Raw genomic sequence first — 22324 nt, 5'->3', positions numbered from 1 at the left:
GGCACGGCCATTCTGACACCACAAGAAATAAGTCTTCCAATGAAAAATGAGATATTATCTAGTTGGCAAGCCATGTGGGATGAAAGCCCGCCAAGCAAATTAAAAACCATCAAAAAAACCACTAAACCATGGACCACATCATACCGTTCCAATCGCAGGGAGGAGGTAGCTATTGCCAGATTGAGAATAGGTCATACGAGTTTAACTCATAGATATCTGATCAGTAAGCAGCCACCTCCAAAATGTCAATACTGCAACAGTGTACTTACGATCAGACACATATTTGAAAAATGCCATTTTTATTCTGCGAACTTGAGTAGATTGGGAGTAGGACCGAGTGTATCGGATGCTCTGAATGATGACCAGAAGAACGTGGAAATGGTCTTAGTTTTCTTAAAAAGGAATGGCCTTTTGAATAAGATTTAAACCAGAAAATCTGTTATACGTAATAAAAAAATACCAACAGAAGTAATTATTTAAATTTTTTTTTCGAAATTATTTAAAGTGAAATAGAATTATAGAAATAAAATAAAGCACGAAACATGGGCGTTGATGACCTTAGGGTTTTACGCCCTTAAGCCCCAGACAACAACAACAACTGCTTTTGTTTCTGTTTTGACCATCCTCTTCATTATTTAAATGTACTAAAAATTGGTGCTGGTTGACACCTTTCTGTTTGATCAATCAGGCCAATATTAGCAATAGTGGAATGAGTGTGCTTTAAAGTATTCTGTGTGAAAAGAGTTTTTTTTTTTGTCACAATTCGTAAACTATACATATTCTGGAAATTTTCAGGTACTTATTTGTGAAATAATATGACTTTTTTACATAAAAAAAGACAATATTCGTATTTCACTGTTTACCTAAAGTTGTCAGAAAAGTCTTGTGTCCACACAGTAAACAATAACAACTCATTGCTAATGCATTGACCAATTGCAAGGACTAATCGTACTGCTTTTAAAGACTCAAAGACTATTAAAATAAAAAATAAAAAAATTGTGTTTTCTTAATTCTCAACAGTTTTAAAATTTACAAAAATACAGCTTATTGTAATTAGTCCCTATGTTCTTAAAAGTATTTTAAGCAAAGCTCATTTTCTTTCCTCAGAAGTGATATTGATTTATTCATTACAACCTACCACAACCTGGGACAATAAGTAATAGTGATAAATGATCATATTCATACCGGCATAAATTAAAAAAAAAATATATATATAGTTAATCATATGATTTAAAATATGAAGAAGATGGTGAGGGTTGCGGTCAACAAAGAACAATATAGTTTTCAACTATTTAATTGCCCGGCGTTTCGCTCCACTTAGCAGGGCTTCATCAGGGCTGTTCAAGATGATAGGTTAAGCCGATCAAATTCTATAGAAAAAAAATTGATCTGTTTAACCTATCATCTTGAACAGCCCTGCAAAGTCGGGTAATTAAATAGTTGAAAATTATATTGTTCTTTCTGACCACAACCCTGACCATCTTTTTCAAATTTAAAAAAATATATATATAAATAAATTAAACCTATTTATTTATATACGCCAAAAGATGAAAAAAATGAACGTAATCCAACTTTGTACAGGAATAAATAAGAATGAAATAATATAAGTTAAATTCTTAGCCAATATAACAGTGAAATAAAAGCACTAATCAATTTCCGAACAATTAGTAAACCATATTTCTTTCAAAACATTTCAGATAGTTATTGATAATAAAATATAATTTTTCTACATAGTTAAATAGAGATTAAGAATATGTTAAACAAAATTCATAAAACAATTTTGGCATTTGACTGTTTGGCCTAAGCTGTGAGTGGTCGCACCACATAATCATGAGACATTGACGAGCGATACAATAATCATTTCGATAGCCACTTTACTGACAGGAACTATTGATAATTTTTCATTAATGATTGACAGCCCCGCACAATTAGAAGGTTAGATAGGCCAGCTCTCAGCTATTACCTTTCCGTCTCTTACAAGAAACCGTAACAGAACTGCTATGTTTTTGTCGACATAGTGGCAACCGTTTCCGATCCGTTGTTCAACGTTCTATGCAACTTCTGCAAATCGTTTATCCACGACCATTTTTTCCTCCTCAAATTAGTCATGACCCTAGCGTCAAATGGCTGCCCCGTAACAGATGTAGTAATATCAGGAAAGAGGTGACATTTTTCACCAGTGAAAACTAACTGTCAGAAAAATACACCTATGAATCATTTCGTTGGCGTTTGTGGAATACAGGAATAAAAAAAATTCACCGTCTGACCTTTACCTTTTATAATTTTATTTAAATCTCATTGATTCTTTTTTCTATTATTAAACAGAAATGAAACTGATTCATTGTATATAATTGTAAATGTTCTAAATTAAAAAAAAAAAAAAAAAATGAAAGCGTATTCCGAAAACATCCTAGAAAAAAAATCAACAAGCATTTGTGTTTTTAATTCCTAATTTTTGGCAATTTATAAGACGGTTCTGTGACCTTTCTGCACCGTTGGACATGAACTTTGGAGAACAGCAAAACCTTCGAACATCAAACGTATCCAATCCTTTCAATCCAAAATCCTTATAATGCCTAGTCAATGCAGCCTATTACGTTTCCAACAGAACACTACATTATGACCTTCATATCCCTTTTTTCATTGACTTTCTACTAAGCAAATTCTCAAAATTTCATATAAACCTTTCCAATAATCCTAATCCTTTGGTTCAATCCTTATCCAGTTCCACTCGTCCTTACAATCCACCTCAAAGGTTGGAACGGCAATGGCCAATAAACGTTTTGTAAAATATAATCGGTAATTGGAGTTCTGACAATGGCCAGATGCTCCACTCATGTTGAGTGATTGCGGCTTTAGCGCACTTAATCAGCCTCCACTGGCTCATTACCTCTGTCGAGGTGAGAGGACTTCGCTGGGATCTCGAAGGGCCCTTATACATGTGGAATATAGTGGGCTCGGGGATCCCAAGGTAGAGGTTGTAAATATGGTTTAAAATTTATTTTACTTAGTTTGATTTATTTATTTTTCAGATTATATACATATAGAGATTTTGTTTATTCATTTTTATATTTACACTTTTTTATTTTGTTTATTTACTTATTTTATTTTATTTATCATTTTTATCTTTTGTATGAAAATGTACAATCATTAGTCATTGCCCAAGATTGTGGCATATTGTAATATTATCAATAAATAAAGTGATGATTATTTTCCTAAAATGTTTGACAGTAAGATTAAAAAATTAAAACTGCTGCAGTACGCCCAACACACAACTTTCACTTATCACTCTACTTACTGCCCTCTGTTTTGTTTAGATTAGTGGGCGCGTATTAAAGTTATTGATATTTTTCATTTTTTTTTTTTTAACTTAAAACCAGAAAAGGTAAAAATCATGAACAAAAATATTATTTTTCTGTTGTTAAAAAACATTTGTATTCTAGGACTGCTCGAAGTGGAAACAACGAATATAAGTTTTGTTCTTTGGAAGAATGAAAAAGTTTAACAAAAGATAACGCATTTGTAATGCGAAAGATCGAGCGGTCTCTGATTTTACTGTTCTGTTTAATTTTTTCCATTGCATATATTTATAATTCATTAATATTTTGAATTTATCCATTGTTAATTATTACTAAAAATGTTTTTCAAATAACATAGTGTTTAAGGTACTGTACTGGAGGATTTTTTTTAAAATTCATTACTTAAACTACGTCATACTACTGCAATGAGAATAAGACTAAGCCGATATTAAAGGCCATTTAATGGTGCATTAACGTGCCGACTTCAATCAAAATAGTTAGAGCTATTTTCGTATAAATCGAAATAAATTGAAAAATCGATTCTAGGCACTTAACCGTCTTAATATATAATTTCAGTTACGTTTGATTTTTATTATTTCTTAGCTAGGCACATAAAAAATTACAATTTTGCCAGACTTGGTTATTTTGACTCAGGGAATCTCAAAACGTGCATTTCTTGAATGACAATGAATGCAAACTTGAATTTAAAATTTTTCATGGTCACTATACTTTCTCTTACTATATATTTAATATTATAGTATTATTTAATTTTATATTAATTCAAAATTATAATCATATATAACTGTTGAAGTGTATGTCTATTGTTTAAAGACTAACTAATCTGACCCTGGAAGATTAAAAAAAAAAGTGATTTTATGAAATAACTTCTATTCCTGTAAATATGACAGGATTTACTTGAAAATACATCTTAATAGTTTATATATTAACATATAAACTATATAAATCAATGCTTGATACTATTGATAATAAATTTGTGTTGTATTAATTTTTAGCTAAAGATCTGTTTAGACACTCATGTTTGTTACTGTTATTTATTTGATTAGTAATTTACGTAGTGCAATAAGGTCATAGTTAGGTTATCTTTTAAACAATCCTGACTACAGTCATATATAGAAAATTGGAATTTTGTATTTTTTATACTCATTTCTAATGTAATGATTAATTTTATTTTATGTTAGAGGATTACGTAGTTTTACGACACCTTGATGGATTACCAGAAGGGATTGGAAAGATTCTACAACTTTGTGGATATGAGTGTGTATTTAGTTTCTAACAGAAGGATGTTTATGTATTTTAGCAATCCTTAAATACATGGGATTTTAAAATGTTTATGAATAGTATTTTGATATTCGAATAAAAAATTTCAATATTGGGCTGTTGCTTACGAGAACTATATTCGAAAGCGATATCGGGATCGAGAACAACACGAACAATGTTTGTGTTTAGCCTTCCATGAGAATTTCAAGTACAGAACCGGTCGCGCGTTAACCACCCTTCAGATTCACCGGACTATAAAGAAAAAAATACAGTGAAAGACAACCGGATGCTCTAATCATGAAAAAAATTAATATTTGTATTTAAAATTTGTTTAATGTTGAAAACAACACCAAATAACAGATCTCTTTTTGAAAAAAAAAAAAATACTTTGTCTTAAAAAATATGTTACCTTTTTCAATATTTAAGCATTAAATTAGTGATAATAATAATTCTTTTTTCCCAGACTAAATGAAGAGATTTTTTGGGAAAAGTGTGACAGCAATTCTATCGACAGTTATTAGATTATTGGTAAGCTTTCAGATTGTGACGACAAATACCTGTTAAAGCATTCCGTTAGTCGAGATTCTACTTTACGTCATTAATAGCGATGACATCATTTTAAATAGACATTTATGCTCGAAACATAATTATATAATATAAAGAAATTTATCCAAGAGTGTCAATAAAAAAAAAACAGTAATTTTAAAATTAATACCTTACAGTCGATGAAACGTTTCCACTTTCCAAAAAGTTATTGCCATTATTATAACTTCAAATAAGATCAACGTTTATTAGCAAAGTAATTTAATAAAGCGCTTACAAATTTCTCCTATATTTTTACAAGTCCATTTTAAATCTTGTAACAATTGTGTGAAAGTCGACAACTTTCGTAAAACACATTGCGATCGAGAACTCAGTTCCCCCTTGACTTCTGATTTCTGAGATTAATTTCGAACTTTGGCCCGGGTTTGGAAAGTTGAACTTGTCGGGGGATGGATTGTTCACCAGCTCTGAACTCTCCGGGTTCGCATTATTAATAAGAATTTAAAACAGAGTTAATACTACATTTGTCATTCTTATTCCAGAGATTAAAATCGCGTTTATTCATGTTTCAGTCCAACTATTTCTAAAACGAACAGTGCTGTTGAATATTACTACTCCTTCCTCCATTTATACATGTGATATTATTATAAGCTTTTGATTTATTAATCTTGTCAACACGAATTAAGTTTTATTCGAATACGAATAATATCCATTGGATTGTTCTACTTTTGAGTAAAAAAATTTTATCGTGTTACATTACATACTCTCCGTTTATTATAATTTTATAGAAAAAAAAAATAAAAAATGAAAAGTTTCTCTCAAATTCCACTAATCAATATTTTTTTAGCATCCATCAAGAGAACCGTAATGAAATAAAATGTCGAAATGGAATTACAGATAAATAAATAAAAAATTACTTCAAATTCTTCGTTTGAATCAGTAATTCTTAATTTTAATTAAAAAAGTGTAATTAAAAAATTACTCAATTAAGAGTTGTTTTTTTTACTTTTTGAGGAAATGTACATTTTGAAGATCTTTTTGTGTCTTAGCATGGAATAGTTGTAAAGAGCTCATTTTGGTACCGAATTGCTTTAAATCTTATCGGTTTTTAAAAGACTAATTTAACCCTGTGAGAGCTCGCGTTTCATATGTATCCTTCTCCATAGTAATTTTTAGTTAGATTTGGCCTGTGCTTCATCTCAAAAAACGTTTAAGTTCAGGATTTTAAAGCACAGAGTCTAGGACGTTTCGAAGGAACAAGAAAAAAGTCGTGAGTATTACATTAAATTTAAAATTTCTGGTTATTTTGAGCTCAAAGAGTTTCAAAGTATTGACGGGGTATCGTTGAATAATTTGAGCCATTAAGCTTATGAATTAGTTGAGTCGTAAGCTCAAAACAATTGTTATATACATACAATTTTTCAGTTCTTGAGTTCAAATTGTTTATAAAATTTGAAAATTGTAAATTGATTAATCCGTTCACTAAAAAAATTGTTATAAATTCAGAAAAGAAGAGGCTACACATATTTAGTGCAATATTTTTTTAATGTTTTGAGCTCAAATTGTTTGAGAACATTCTGGGAGTATGCAGCTCATAAATTGTTGCATAAGCTCGAATAGATGGACTAAACATATTTGATACAATCATTTTTTATCTTGAGCCCGACTTGATTGAAATATCAGATGAACAGATTAAACACTTTATTTAACCTATTTGTGACTATCCTATTTAAATAAAATTATCAAGGAAATCTGTATAAAATAATCATTACAACATTTATTGGTAATGATACCGTAGTGTGTCACTTAAGAAAGGTTATAACAGTTCATTCACTCAGTAAATGGCATGCACCAACGGAAAACCTCCTATGTTTTAGGATTTAATTTTTATTCAGTATTGCCCAAAAAGTACTGTATTATCCATCATAATCTAATCAATAAATGAAAAATGTCTAATGTCATTTTATATTTAGCAGTGTTCAAAAGGTGGGAAAGGGAAAGAACGGAAAAACTGTTATGAGTATTCCATGGCAACCATGGCTGCTATTGGTTTTATTTAGGTTTGACCCGTCCCTAATTCGTAGGCTATCACAAAAACGGTTAATTTTTGGCCTTTAAAACACAAGGCTTAATCTGACAGGCTTATGTTCTGTGGAAACGTACGTTGTGTATTAATGTCCTTGTCGGAATTGATAATTTTAATTCGAACTGTCTCGATCCGCCAATTTACCTCTTTGGAGTTTTAAAACCTCAAACAATTTTTAATGACTTCAAACAAAACAAGTCCACTCATTTTGCTTAAAATTCTGTTCATTATTCTAGTTTCTTAAAAAAAAAAAAACTTTATCCGGCAAAACCATTTTTTTCTTTTAAAAATTATCTCAAAGGAATTAATATGTGGCATATAAAACACAAAATAACTTTTTTTTCTAGCCTGTGTTATGAACGTAAAATGGAATGTTTCATGTTTGAGTCCTTTAAATTATGCGTTATCCATATCTATGACTCTGATGGATGTTAAAAACTCATCAATTAATTGAGTAATTAGAAATTTCCAAATTGGACAATGCACTGAAAATGAGATAAACAGATATATTTTATTATAATTTTATGATTAAGATACTTATTTGTAATAGTGAATCATCTCTAAGTAAATACATATTATATTTATAATAATGGGTTCGCTACAAACTAAAGGTAGCTCAATTTTTTAAATATATTTCGTTAATAACGATTCGTACGTAATTAAAGTTTATTAATAATAAATTAAATTAAAGTGAAGATATATATTTTAATTATAAAATCCTCTGTCTATTTGTTTTGCAAACGCTGTCAGAAAGTTATATTTTTACTGAACATGTGGCCCTATTACACAATTGAGAAAACTGATAAAATACGTTTGTTTGCTTAATTCTCATAATTTTGAATTTTTAGACCATTTAATTTTTTGTGTTTTTGTTTCCTTTTTAGGAAAAGAAAAAAATGGATTTTTATAAAATTTTTAATGTAAAAAATATAACAAATATTTTATCATGAGACTGTCTAAGGTAATATTACTCAATCGCAGGTTTTAATTTAAACAGTATACTTAAAAGTAAATACAAACAAATAGATTTCAATTAATGAATGGTCAATGTTAATAGCTATAAAGGGAAAATACATTTTTTATGAATATTATACATTAATATAATCTCTTCTCTACATATAAGAATGCAACTGAGATTTAAAGTCAATGTTTGTCGAGAATTGACGCACGCACAAAGGCATGCGTATATTCAATTGGAGCCCATATTGTCCCTTACGTTGTCTGTGTTTCCCCAGGGTAGCTGTTTGATAATGATCTCCCTGCTTGGGATCTTGCCTAGGGCTATAGGCTGTGGTTGCTTTCAAACTCGGATTGTTATAGAGAGACGTTGTCAAATGGAATGGGCTTTCTCTCGATTTAATCCTTCCACTATTGGAAAATGTGCCAGTATGTGAGCGGGGTACTTGGAAAATATCCTATTTTCATAAATACGTATTTGAAATTATTTGAGTTTTCTTTCGTAAAGAAATATTTTTAAAATAATTCCGAACAACCTGTACATTTTTTTTAAATTGAAATCTGACTGGTTCACCGTATGTCTTTATTAGAGCTAACTATTGAAGTCATGAAATAATGTAAACTATGGTAGGACTTGATAAGATAAAATATAGAAAATTATATGAAAATGAAAAGAACAAAATAATTATTACGAATACTGTAATCAACTTTAAAAATGTTCTGATAGAATAATAAAAAAAAAAAATAGCAAATGTGGTAAAACTAAAACAAGAGAATATGAAGAACACCATATCAAATTGTTTTTTGCTTATTTCTAAGCATTATATATGAAAAATGAATTTTGACAAAAAGTCGAAAAATCCAAAACTCAACAGCTACTCTTGAATATACTATATATATACTCTTAAAATACTGTTTGTCTTACTTAAAACAATGTTCAATTAACCTATAGTACAAACTGGTGACTTAATTAGCCTTTTTATGAATATTATATTACTCAAAATCACTATATAGAAAGTTTATACGCAACAAGATGCTCAAGGTTTTTATAAATATTTTATTGTAGTCATGACTTTTAAATATATCAAAATACTGTTATTACTTGGAATAGTATGATGAAGTTTCTAACCATGGCTTTCCGTCATCATCGAGATACACTTTTTCGTATATCGTGTGGCAGGAATATATATCTTTCACATACTCATCATCTCGGGCTCTGTATTGTGGAAACCATACGCCTTCATTCTGAAAAAATATATGTATTTTAAAACAATATGCTCCTTTTTGGTAATTATAGTTAATACATTAAATATAATGTTTTTATCACACAAACACGAGGTAGGTACCTACCGAAGTTTTCAAATTTCATTAAAATCTTTCTAACCTAGCTAAACGTTTTATTTAATTGCAATAGATTCCTTTTCTTATAATTAAGATTATATTTTTAATTTTACTATTTCGAATCAATATCAAATTGATTTATTTTCAAAATTTTATTAAAACTATATTTTTTTGTAACTATTTTTATGATAAATATATTAACTTTAGATATTTCTAGATATACTTTATATATTTTTTAAAACTCCCTTTCTTTTTTCTAAGCATATTCTAAAATCCTTTAAAGGACGTAAAATATTTTATTTTTTCATTAATTTGAGCAATAAATTGGAAATTTACCTGATAATCTATAAACTTAAAAAAATATTTTTACAATAAATTTTTAAAATTTATAAAAACATCTTAATGATTTTACTATTTTAAGTGATATATATTTCTTTATATTATAAATAAGTCTAATACTCTCTAACTTAGGGCAGGAAAGATTAGTTATCCTTCACGTTACACAAAATGAAAGTCCACCCGCCCAGATAGGAATTTAAATCAGCTCTACCTCTGATACAAAAGTGCTAAATGTTTCTTAGAAATTTATTTTTGTATTTTCTTTCTAGGAAGTAAAACATTTAATATTTGTCATTCATCTGCGTTCATATTTACACAATCAATAGGGAACTTACTATGACAAAACACATGTATCGTATAAATTGAGTTTTATTATTTTTTCTTTTGTATATCTTTGTAATTATTACTATTTCGTCTTGTTATTGATGTAAAAAAAATAGTTAAAATAATGATTCCTTTCCTCCTTCTTTGTAGTTTAACATTGTATAGTTTTTTCAAGGACGTTTATGGTTCAATATTTGTCATTCATTAGGATCGTATTTACTAAATAATAAGGAAGTTTATCAGATAATCAACAGGCCTTTATTGATCATGTTTTATTTAAATATTCTAATAACTTTAAATAATAAATTTTAAAAAGATTTTCTTTGCTCATATTTATTTTTTTATTATTATTTTTTTTTTTAATCGTCACAATATCGGTATTTGAGGATTCAGGATTACACTGTTATGTCATTTTAATATGTATCGTTTTCTACACCCAACATTCTTGATTCATTATAGATATATTCATAAAAAATGAGTAGCTGCTTGGATCAGTATTAATGCTGCAGTGTGACTAATTATAGAAATCAACATATTAAATATATATATATATATTCAATGGCGTGACAGACCATGGAGATCCAAGGCCTGTGTTTCTTAAGTACATCGCGCGTTTCCTGACGCGTTCCTGATCCGCAATCTATGGGTTGACAGACAGGCGCGTTACAACACTGCTACCGTCACCCCCAATACATTAAAAATATATTCAAGAGTAATCCTGAAGAAGGATTAGGACTCCGAAACGTCGATAAAAGAATAATTAGAAAAAAAATTGAATAATGAATGTAAAAGAAAGATTTTTAACAATTTATTATATAATATAAATCAATCTAATAATTTTCAATTTTAAATTAGTTAGAAGATTTTTTTTATTTAAGCTATATTCTACATTTTAGTGATTAGAAAAAATCAAGGAATGTGTTACAGTTATTATTTCAGCGAGATTAGTTGGTCGTTTATAATTAGGTAATTCCACTTAACCTCGATTAAGTTTTTTTCCTCTTCCCTTTATTTGTTATTCCAATAGTGGGTGTGTAGCAGTCAAATATTGGAATATACTTCTGTAAAATTTGTGATATGGCTCAGCGAAAGAGTTAATGAAATTTGGAAATGATGGTTGAAGTATACTATACCTATAATAGTTATGTGGTTATAGGTATATGGTCGTTATGAAAAATAAGAAAACCCAAGGCAATTCATGGGTTTCGACTAGATTCTGTAAGCATAAGTAAAAACAAGGATGTTGTTTTATGGTTATGAATAAAATATTTTATATTTATATAATATTTTATTTATTCCAAAATTTGTTTTAATCAAAACTGCTATTAGTTAAATGGTTTTAACAGAATTTCAATCATTTTCAAAATATAAAATTTTATTCATATGTTTATTTATTTATTTTGCCCCCAGTTATTTAAATTTAAAACATTCAAGTAATAATTACACTCTGAACGGAACATAAAGGTGCATTTAAATTCGTACAGTAGAAGACATAGCATTTAGATATTTGAAAAAAGTTTATAGTTTTGCAGATAGAAAAATTTAACTAAGTTCGGCAGAACCTATAATCAGTATAAGCAACGCATCAGTGTAGGTTGAAGAAAAAAAAACTTCATTACACTTAATTTGTTAAACTTTATATGATCATAGGTTAGGCGTTAAGAATAAATAAATTAAAACAAGAATGGAATTCGCCAAACCCATCCTCCAATAGAACCTTTTTTATCTCAAAATTGACACATTCACTTACGAGTATTGATCGATGTACCAAGAAAACGTTACAAGGAAATCACCTAAAATAATATTAAGGAACCTTATTATATAATTTGTCCACAGCATTTTCGCAATGCATTACGGATTATCTATGCATCCAAAATAATCAAAAGAAATATCTATCCACTTTTTTAATTGATTATTTTAAATCTATTTTGAATTTCTATTATTTACATTTTTTTCTCTATTTTTTGTTATATTCCGTTTTTCGTCTTTTCTTAACTTTTATTTATATTTGATTGATTTTTGCACTTCATCATCATTTATTAAGAAATTCTATAGAAAACATATATAGATTTAATACTTAAGATACTTTGATAGGTAAGAGGTCTGTTCCAACAAACCTTCATGTCCGTACATTTCCGGACAGTCAGAAGTGGTTGATGGAATATACCTATTGTATCATTCAGTATAACCTCTACTGTTACTAGAAATCACATAACCAAAAATCAAAATTAATAAAATAAAGACTAGAAATTAATATTACATTTTAAATTTTCATATTGCAATTTTTCTTTTTGTTTCTTTACATTTTACCTTCAGGTCAAAATTGAAACACAATAGTGTTATATGTTGAACGTTTTAGGGACAGAACGTTCCTTACTGTGCATCTAATTGATCCTTGTGGTGTTCGGTGAGAATTCTAAAATACAAAAACACTTGAGTGTTGTCAATCAAAAAATTAAGGTAAACCTGTTTAAGAATATTTTGTATTTTTATATTCTAACTCGCCTAATGGTGATAAAGTATTCCCGGAGCATTCAAGATATAAATATATAAGTCGTACAAAATTAAATGAATAAGAACTTTTTCATATCCAGGTTGTAAACTGGTATTTATTTTTACATTTTAATCTATTTTTTATATATAAATTTATATAATTATATATATTTTATATTATTTATTCAACTGAAATAGTACTAATATTCAAACATAGAAAGTTGTGGTTAAATATGTAAATTAAAACTTTATCTATTTATAGGACTAATTGCTTCTGAATACACTGATTTGTAAAGATATTCGATTAGTGGTACTTTTGGCATTATAAAATTTATAAATATTACCAATCGTAAGGAAATTAAGCTACAAACTTTTTTTTTTATTATTTATTTAATGTAATTTACAACTGTACAAAATAATACAATAGGTAAATATGCTGTATGTTTCATATACACTTGAAAACCTTGGGAAGGAACCACCCAGTGGTGGTACTTCAAACATTAATTTAAATTAGAAGGTCTCGTGGCCATCTTCTTTTCAGACGCCTCGGAGGATTATCAGGGATTGTTAGGGATGAAAGATTAAGAATTAATGAGTTAGGATGGTTAAGGAGTTTGGAATGAAAAGACGCATATTTGTTTTGGGTCAAATCTGCAACGAATGGGATGTTAAGGTCTTTGTGAATGAGTTTATTTGTGACGTAATAAGGAGCATCAAGGATTTTACGTAGGATTTTGGATTGTCACGATTTGATGCGGAAAGAATTTGATGGTTTGGTGGAGCCCCAGAGCTCAATTCCATATGTCCAAATTAGCTACAAAGTTAAAGCGGTATGTAGTGTTAAAATGAACATGCCCATGAAAGTGAATTATTGAAGATAGCGATTCTTATATTGGATTTCTAATTGAATGAATAAGAACCTTTTTATAACCACATTTTGAACTGCTGTTTCGTATTTATTTTAATATTTTAATTCATTATTTATATATTTTTTTCAACTAAAATGGGTTTTAGGTTTTACCTTACGCAAAATAAAAAACAAACAAAAAAAGTTGTAATCTGTAAGGACAAATTGTAATGCTAATTATTAATAATTTCTATTTATATCTAATAGTTTTAAATACATCATATCCAGTAACAGTAATATTTAATTAATTAATACTTACTGTACTTAATTTACTGCATTTTATATTTAATTTCTTATTACATGATGAGCTGCACTAGTAAACTCAGAATGAAATAAAATTAAAATGGAATAACTGTAATAAGTTAAAGAAGAAAAACGAAATACAATAAAAATAAAAAAAATATACTAAACTGCCTAACTTCATTCTTCCGTAGGTCTTTTGAAGACCATTCGCTTAACAAATTGCATGAAGTCAGTTTTAAATGTGGTTATCAGTCTTTGTTCTGTTTCAGGGCTTCCTTTGTTTTAATATTTTCCTCATGCCAACCTCGCTTCTGTGTTATTAAATTTGTTATGGTATAAATAGTGTTGAGAACTGTTTAACATTATACCATTTGGAAAATTGCATTAGAAGATTGATTTAAAAGTTTTTATTTATTTCTAACATTTTATTTTTAAGTTTTCTTAATATTAACAAATAACTTATAGCCAAGGCCCAGGTTATTATATAGTAAAAACCCCAAAATATGCCATATAATATGCAATAAAAATCTGAAAATATAAAATTAAAATAATAAATTTATCAGCTAAACATCTTCAAGTAGATACAAAGATGGCTAAAATTTACTAATATGCCTACAAAAGAACCCAGGATTCAGTTCTTATTTCCAACAGTACAATTTTACCCCATCATTCATTTATAGATCAACTTATGGTTACTTAACTTTTTTAAAAATATTTTACAGGGAATAAGATATGGATGGCTTCGTCGGCTCTGCTGTTAAATTCACTTTTAAATTTTTTTCTCGAAATCCAAAATGAACTATCAATTTTTTTTTCTATATTTCAGATATGTATGTAAATGTATTGCATACATGTCCTCAACTCTTGATGAATACTAAATCATGAAACTATTACCGGTGAAGTTAGTGTAACGGGACCGATAAATTTACTACTAACCATAAAATCTCTATCTTTCAGGCTTTGATTTTTGTTACGAATATTTACTGGAGCAGAAAGATTATATGTAACGCCTTTAGATCTTAACTCTTATCGGTTGCTAGCTTTTTATACTTGATTCTTACTAGGTTGTATCTGGTTCCGGTTAATACCTAAAAAAAGTTAGAAATATTTTATTTTACACATACATAAGATTTAAATAATTGCTTATTTGATGATGAGGAGTGATATATAAATGTATAAACGATTCTCCAGGCCAAAAAATCCCCCGTTTATTGCCGTCTTACCCGCTCTTGGTGAATCGTTATAACAGTAACTGTAAGATTGTTACAGTCATGATTGTACTTCCACTCTAGCTCTGATGTGATAGTTGAGAGTACAAGTAATGCAGTGAAGCAACTGTCACGTTACCTATTACTTGTATACACCTTGAATGTGACCTATTAACTGTTTCCGTTATTACGGCAAAAGTTTTAGACACTGCCTTGTTGTAAACATTTGATATTACTACTGCCTCAGAAGTTGTTAATAGTATAAGTAATGTCAGTAGTCTATAATATAATCAGCCCCGGATCCCAGACATGAATCTACCCAGTGCCCCGTCCCCTCCTCCCACCCAAAAAAAAATCCACTACGGACCTCAAAAACAAAGTTTCCGAAGAACTTATAATTGTATCAGCCCCCGGCCTCAAAATAACTCTACTCCGGAGTTCTTCAATGTTTTAAAATTCAAATAGACCTCCTGTATCCCTAAAAATGAATCCGATCCGGGCCCAATAAACAAATCAGCCCTAAGCTTAATAATTATATTAATCTCAGACCTCAAAAATAAATCAATCCTGGTTTCTCAAAAATATGCCATGGGTCCCAATAGATGTCTTTGTTCTAAAATTCAAAATATAAGGACAAATATTAACTTTTACTTAATAGAAAAAGTGCCTAAAAAAACTAGTTAAATGAGTTGCGTTATACGGAACTGACGCTCTAAATATAACCTAAGCCATTTTTTCTAACATCTGCAATCACCACAAATTACCTGCTAAGGCGAAAAACCAGGTAAAAATACCCGCATCAGAAACACTGCAAGTAAGGAAATAGTGGCTGAATTTCACATTGAGCTGGTTTTGACGTATTTCGCCTTGTCACCTCTTACGTGACCTAAATTTGCAGCGCCCAAGTCCTGTTGCCAAGTGCTGAGTAACTTACGACCGATAAGGGTTAATAATTAAATACGTAATGTATTGGACCATTACTCGAAATGTGTAATTGGGTCAACAGAATCATCAATGTACAATCAATAAGAGAATATAATATCAATAATAATATATAATAGATTTAATAGAGTTCACATAACTCATTTGGTATTCCACTATGTAAATTTGATATTATATTTTTATCATCATATGTATATTTATATCAGTTGGATTGATGATATTTAGTATTTATTTGCTTACACACCATCCTGCCCGCTTAAGAAAAAGAAAAAAGTAATAATAAACAATTGAATAACATAAATATTTGAGGTTTTAGCCGATTTCTGAAATTTATAAAGCCAAAAAGTTCAGCACAATTTATTAATATAAATAAAAGAAACAAAGTCGAAGATGAAAAATTTATTTATTTATTTTTTTTTCATTGGCGCGACAGACCGTGGAGGTCCAAGGTCTCGCGGGATGTACTTAAGAAATATATCGCGCGTTTCCTGACGTGGTTTTCATAGAGTGGGTCCGTCAATCCCACGCCTATTTTTGTGAGTGCCAACCATTGGCTAACGGGACTCACAAACGGCCGGGGGGAGATTGTGAGAGAGTATTGCATAATTTTTTGCTTGAAAAAATCCGGGTAGGACCCGGCTCGAACTCGCAACCTATGGGTTGTTACCACGCTGCTACCGTCACCCCCACAATTTATTAATATAAATAAAGGAAAGAAAGTCGAAGATGAAAAATTTATATTTTCTGTCAATTTTATGAGTTGTAGAAAATGCAAATATGCTTGATAAATTTATATATTCAACAAATTCTGTATTTTTCTTTAGTACATTTAGTAAGAACATTATGCATAATTTTTAAATTTACAATAAAAAAAGATAATTGTTATAAAAAAAAACTTTTTATAAAAGAAGATTACTCAATAGAAATGTGGCTGTTAAATAAAAATTGGTTCTCAAGAACTTTTAATTTTTTTAAACTGTTTTGTGTAAATTGGTTTCTAATCATTGAAAAACCTTCCTAATTTATTTTTTTTAAAGACAATCCTAATAATTTATTAATTAAATTTACTTTGTGATTTGTAGTAATGGATATTTTATAAATTTTGATTAACCAATTATAATATGATTTATATTTATTATATTTACCCAAATTAATAAGGCTTTTTGAGGACTCATGGATACATTGGACTTGAGAGGCCAGAAAATTCCTATAATCAAGGATTATTTATCAAAGGTTACGTGTCATAAGATAAATCATAATTTTGAAATTACTCAAATACTTTTCTTCAATACTGTTAATTAAATTGATTTTGGCAGAGTCTATACGTCAATGTATATTTTCTTATTTTGTTTGTTTGCATTCTTTGATGATACTAATTTATTATTTTCAAAAACTTATATTGACAATATATTTTTTGTAGTCTTGTAAAAAATATATTTGATTATTGTTGGAATGAACATTTTTAGAGAGTGGTTCATGTTATTTTTTATTTTATGTTATTTTTAAGCTTATTTCGAAGATGGCCTCGAGACCTTATATTGTAAAAATGTTTTTCGAGTTCTACCAATAGGTAGTTTCTCTACATGGTTGTATCATACCTTTTTGATCTTAGTTCAAATTTGCTTGTTGTATTTCATGTATGGGTGTAAATGTATATAAATAAATTTAAAAAAAAAACTTATTTATTAAGAAAATATGGGAAAATAATTTTTAACATTTGTAGATAGAAAGAAAAAAAAATGAAATATAACAATTTAGATAACATTTTTGTTTTAGGAAAAGAAAAATTAATGTGCTATCGTAATTCTGTTTAATAAACATTAATAATTATTTTCAGTAGATAAATGTTATTTACATTTAAAATTTTTTTTTTAATAATTGTATAATTTTACCCAATAATTTTTAAAATATGAAGAAGTATATTACTCTTAAAAATGTCTTTTTAAAAGAGATCGTAAATCTTCTAAAAAGGTGTATGTTATGCACACTTAAAGAGAAAGCTGATTTATAGGGCATAGGTTTCTGATCAAATGACATCCCCGAATGAGCCCGCACTCAGTTATCAGTTCCCCCCCCCTTCCCCTCTCCTAACGCAGTGAATGGCGCGATTTATTGGCCCCGATTTAACCATTTCAACGCGATCCTTTATGAGATAGCTGGCGTTTTATACCTTCATCCACTCGTGAAATATTGCTCGCCCTGAGCACGATACGGAAATGGGTTGTTGCATAAGGGTTGAAAAGTGATGACCGCAGCACGATCGATGGCTTGCTTTGATGCTATTGCTAATGCAGACGCTTTTTTGTTTGATTTCAATAGAACTGTTTGAGTCTATTTGCTACGTTTTTTTTCCATTATTCATTAGTATGATAACCTTTTTATCTTGTTAGGTTAATGACTATTTTTGTTTATTCAATGACATTTTAGATTAATTTCAAAACATGCGATGGATGTTATGATAATTAATTATGTTTATGATTATATTTCTTGCAAAAATACTTTTTAAAACGAATTTTTATTTTAATAGTAATAATAATATGAGGAGAATATGGTTGGGGGTGTGGCTAGCGAATAAACACCGGATTAGAACCGGCACCGCCCGCAGACCTCAGACTGATAGTCCTGCGCCTAATCATCTGAGCTACGGACCGCCCAATGAGGTGTTTTTTGTTGACCATAGATTCTATATGAAGAGAAGATGATTGGGGATGTGGTCAGTAATAATATACAAATAAATAGAATTTATTTAATTAAAGTTTAATTTATTTTATTTATACAAATAAATTTTTCTTATTTGTGTATATTATTACTGACCGCATCCCTGTCATTCTTCCCATATTATATTTTAAGAATTGCCACAAGCGTTTTATAATTTAAATTTTATTTTCACAATTATTTATTACTACTAGTTTTCAAAATGTTACCAGTATTCGACATTATTATATATATAAATGCTCAAAAATAATTTGAGAACAATAAAACGCATGAATAAACTGAGTTTATGCATAAATGTTCAATTACTTCCATAGTTATTGTAATGATATCCAATTTTTATTTTATTTTGCTTTAGGAAAACATTTCTTGTAAAAATACATTTTTTAACGAAATTTTATTTTAATAGTAGTAATACTTATAATAATAATAATTATATTATTTCAAAAATTTTTCGAGACCAGGTAATATTTATCAATAAATCAATTTAATATCCAAAACAGTCTCAACACTATTTATTTATTTGTCCTACGTTTCGGCCCTTCTAGCCATCTTCAGGGACATCTTCAACATAAAATTCCTTCTCACATTAATTATTTTCTACTTGCAGGCTATTTTGCCCGGGTCAATTTCTTTCTTTAAGTTAAAACCTTTCTATTTAAATTTTAAAAACATTCATTTATTTATTCTATTAGATTGTCCACAATATAAAACCCACACCATATAACAAACCTGTTTACTGTTTGGATATTAAATTGATTTATTGATAAATAATAATAATGTGAGGAGAAGATGGTTTGGGATGCAGTCAGCGAATAAACACCCGAAGGTTCAATGCCGGTATCAGCTTTCACGAGTTCAAGTTGTAGCAGATTAATTATCATCACGATTGAAACCAGTCTCATGCATAGACCTCAAGAATATTCCTCAATTTATACTCATTAGTAGATCCAAGTTTCCTGCGCCTATGTATGCTCCATGTATGCTCAGTGAACCCAAAGGTTCGGAGCCGATATTACCATTCGCTGACTACAAGCGTCTATCCAGAGATGCTAGTCCAAACCCAAATCCGCAAGAACAGTTACCTTGCCTTCACCTAACAGTACCAACTCAGCAGCGTACACAAATATGAATATTTTACCACTTAGAGTTAAATCCTTTTCGGTAAGCACCACCTTTCTAATGACATATTTTACGACAAAATTAAATAAAAAGACTGAAAGAGAACACTTCTTATTTTTCTAAACCCAATCTAATCTCAAAATTCACGGAATAATATTTATAGATTTGTACTTTATTAATCGTTTCGATAATGCACATCCGTACTAGATTAACTGACTTTGGTATTCCCTGTTCAATCAAAATCCAATATTATTCACTCCCTCACTTACAATCAATAGAACCGTCAGATGTTTTTTAAATCTACGTAAAGCGGAGAGTTAGTGCAGTATAAAACCGCTTCAGCCCACTGTAAGCGCATCAGAGCATCAAAGAAACCTAAACGAGAATCTATATTAACTGTCCCTCTTTCTGTTACTAAAAAATACAGATTTTACTGCGTATTTTATGTTGTAAATTTATTATTACACATTCATACTAATTAACATTACCTTTTGTGACCAAATTATTTTCTAGAATAGTTGGAAGAATTAGTCCGTTTGGCATCTTCAGGATTGTTCTACAAAAGAATAATTTTTTTTTCTTTAATTTTTTTCAACGTTCAAATAATAAAAACCAGAGTTAAGAAAATCCAATGTGATCCGAAACTAATTAAATAAATGCATTAAAAGTTATAAAATTAAAAAAACCGATTTATAAAAAGTTTGAAAATTGGATTTTTTTGTGCTAGTACAACTCTATTCCCTACTATTACATAAATAATTAACAATTTTATTATTTCGGTAATATAATATTCAAAATCAACTGTAGAAGAAATCATAAAGTTATTAATAAGAATACACGCTAATTTTCACCTTAAGTATTGATTTTTGTCACCAAATCCAGCTTGATTAGTACTTGGATGAGTGACCGCTGGAGTAGCCCAAGATCCCTGCTGCGATTATCCTTCCGGATAATTGAAGCCTGGACAGAGACCACACTGACCGCTCGTGGGAGATATGATCCTATACCCTTTATCCTAATTGGCGCATTACAATTACACAGACATCTGATATAATATAGATGGCATCCGGGGAATGGCTTAGTTACCTCACAAACTTATATTAGATGTACCACCTGATTAATAGAGCAATTCATCCGACCTGTTTTAATGCAGTGACTAGGAATCGATAAAAAATATTAGAAAAGTGAACCGTAAAACATTTAAAAAAATGAAAGTGGTAAATAATTTATTTATTTATTTAATGTGATTTACAACTGTACAAATAATAAATACAATAAGTAAATATATTGTATGTTACATTTACACTTGAAAATCTTGGGAAGGAACCACCCATTGGTGGTACTTCTAGCATTAATTTAAATTAGGAGGTCCCGTGGCCATATTCTTTTCAGAGGATTATCAGGGATTGTTAAGAATGAGAGATCAAGAATTAAGTGGTGAATAAGAAACGAAACAAAAATCTCATGAAAATGACTATTTACATATATAAAAATATCATACACAGTGAGACACTATCATTTCAAGAGATACACTAAATGTACTATCGCGGACTGATAGTCCTGCGCCTAATCATCTGAGCTACGGACAGCCCAATTAGGTTGTTTTTTGTTGACCATAGGTTCTATATGAAGAGAAGATGATTGGGGATGTACTCAGTAATAATACTCTAATAAATAGAATTTATTTAAATAAAGTTTAATTTATTTTATTCATAAAAATAAATTTTACTTATTTGTGTATATTATTGCTGACTGCAGCCCCGTCCATCTTCTCATATTATATTTTAAGAATTGTCATAAGCGTTAGAGAGTAGGAAAAAAAAAATTTGTTCACAATTTAATTTTTATTTTTACAATTATTTATTATTATTAGTTTTCAAAACGTTACCTGTGTTCCACTTTATTATATGTGCTCAAAAATAATTTAGGAACAAATATACACTTATAATAATCATTTTAATGAACAATAAAACACATGAATAAACTGAGTTGCATGCATAAATGTTCAATTATTTCCATAGTTGTTGTAATGATATCCAATTTTTACATTATGAAGCTAGTTTCTGTTCACAGTAAAGAAATAAGTGAAAGTGAATGCCCGTACAGCACCAAATTTCGTTATAATGTTTTTATGTAATAAATGTTAATATATACAATAGAAAGTAAACTTTATTTGAGATATATCTTTATGCTTTACATTTTTTGTTTATAGCGTACTGCTGCATATAAAATATATTTTATTTATTGATAAACATTGTTCTTGTATACATAGAAGTTTGGTTTGTAAGGTACGAATCAGAAAAGTTGTTTTAAAGTATACAATTGTTTGGATGGACTGAGGTTTTATATTCAACAGTTTTCTTGATTTATCTATTTTTAAATGCCAGATAGCTCTCTTTGATCAACTGTAACAAAGAAATTTGTCTAACGAGACCAGGCGTGGGAGTCGCCGGATCTCACATCAGGATGGGAGTTTTTCGCCATCAAAGTAAATTGCTAATGGAAAACTGGTCGATTCTTATATTATATA

General features: G+C 29.2%; 1 protein-coding gene across 1 annotated transcript in view; it reads right to left on the bottom strand.

The window, feature by feature from the left end:
* The window catches only part of LOC106690641 (uncharacterized), a 31539-nt gene that overhangs the window by 4902 nt on the left and 4313 nt on the right, over positions 1-22324 (bottom strand). The window contains exon 2 of the mRNA XM_014436146.3: positions 9266-9408. Within this exon, the coding sequence (XP_014291632.2) occupies positions 9266-9408 (143 nt within the window). The remainder of the gene's footprint in view (positions 1-9265; positions 9409-22324) is intronic.

The sequence above is a fragment of the Halyomorpha halys genome, unplaced genomic scaffold (assembly GCF_000696795.3).
Source record: "Halyomorpha halys isolate HHAL.00 unplaced genomic scaffold, Hhal_1.1 Scaffold1791.1, whole genome shotgun sequence".
NCBI lineage: Eukaryota > Metazoa > Arthropoda > Insecta > Hemiptera > Pentatomidae > Halyomorpha > Halyomorpha halys.
The sequence above is the reverse complement of the archived record's forward strand: the minus strand, read 5'-3'. Positions and strand labels throughout refer to the sequence as shown.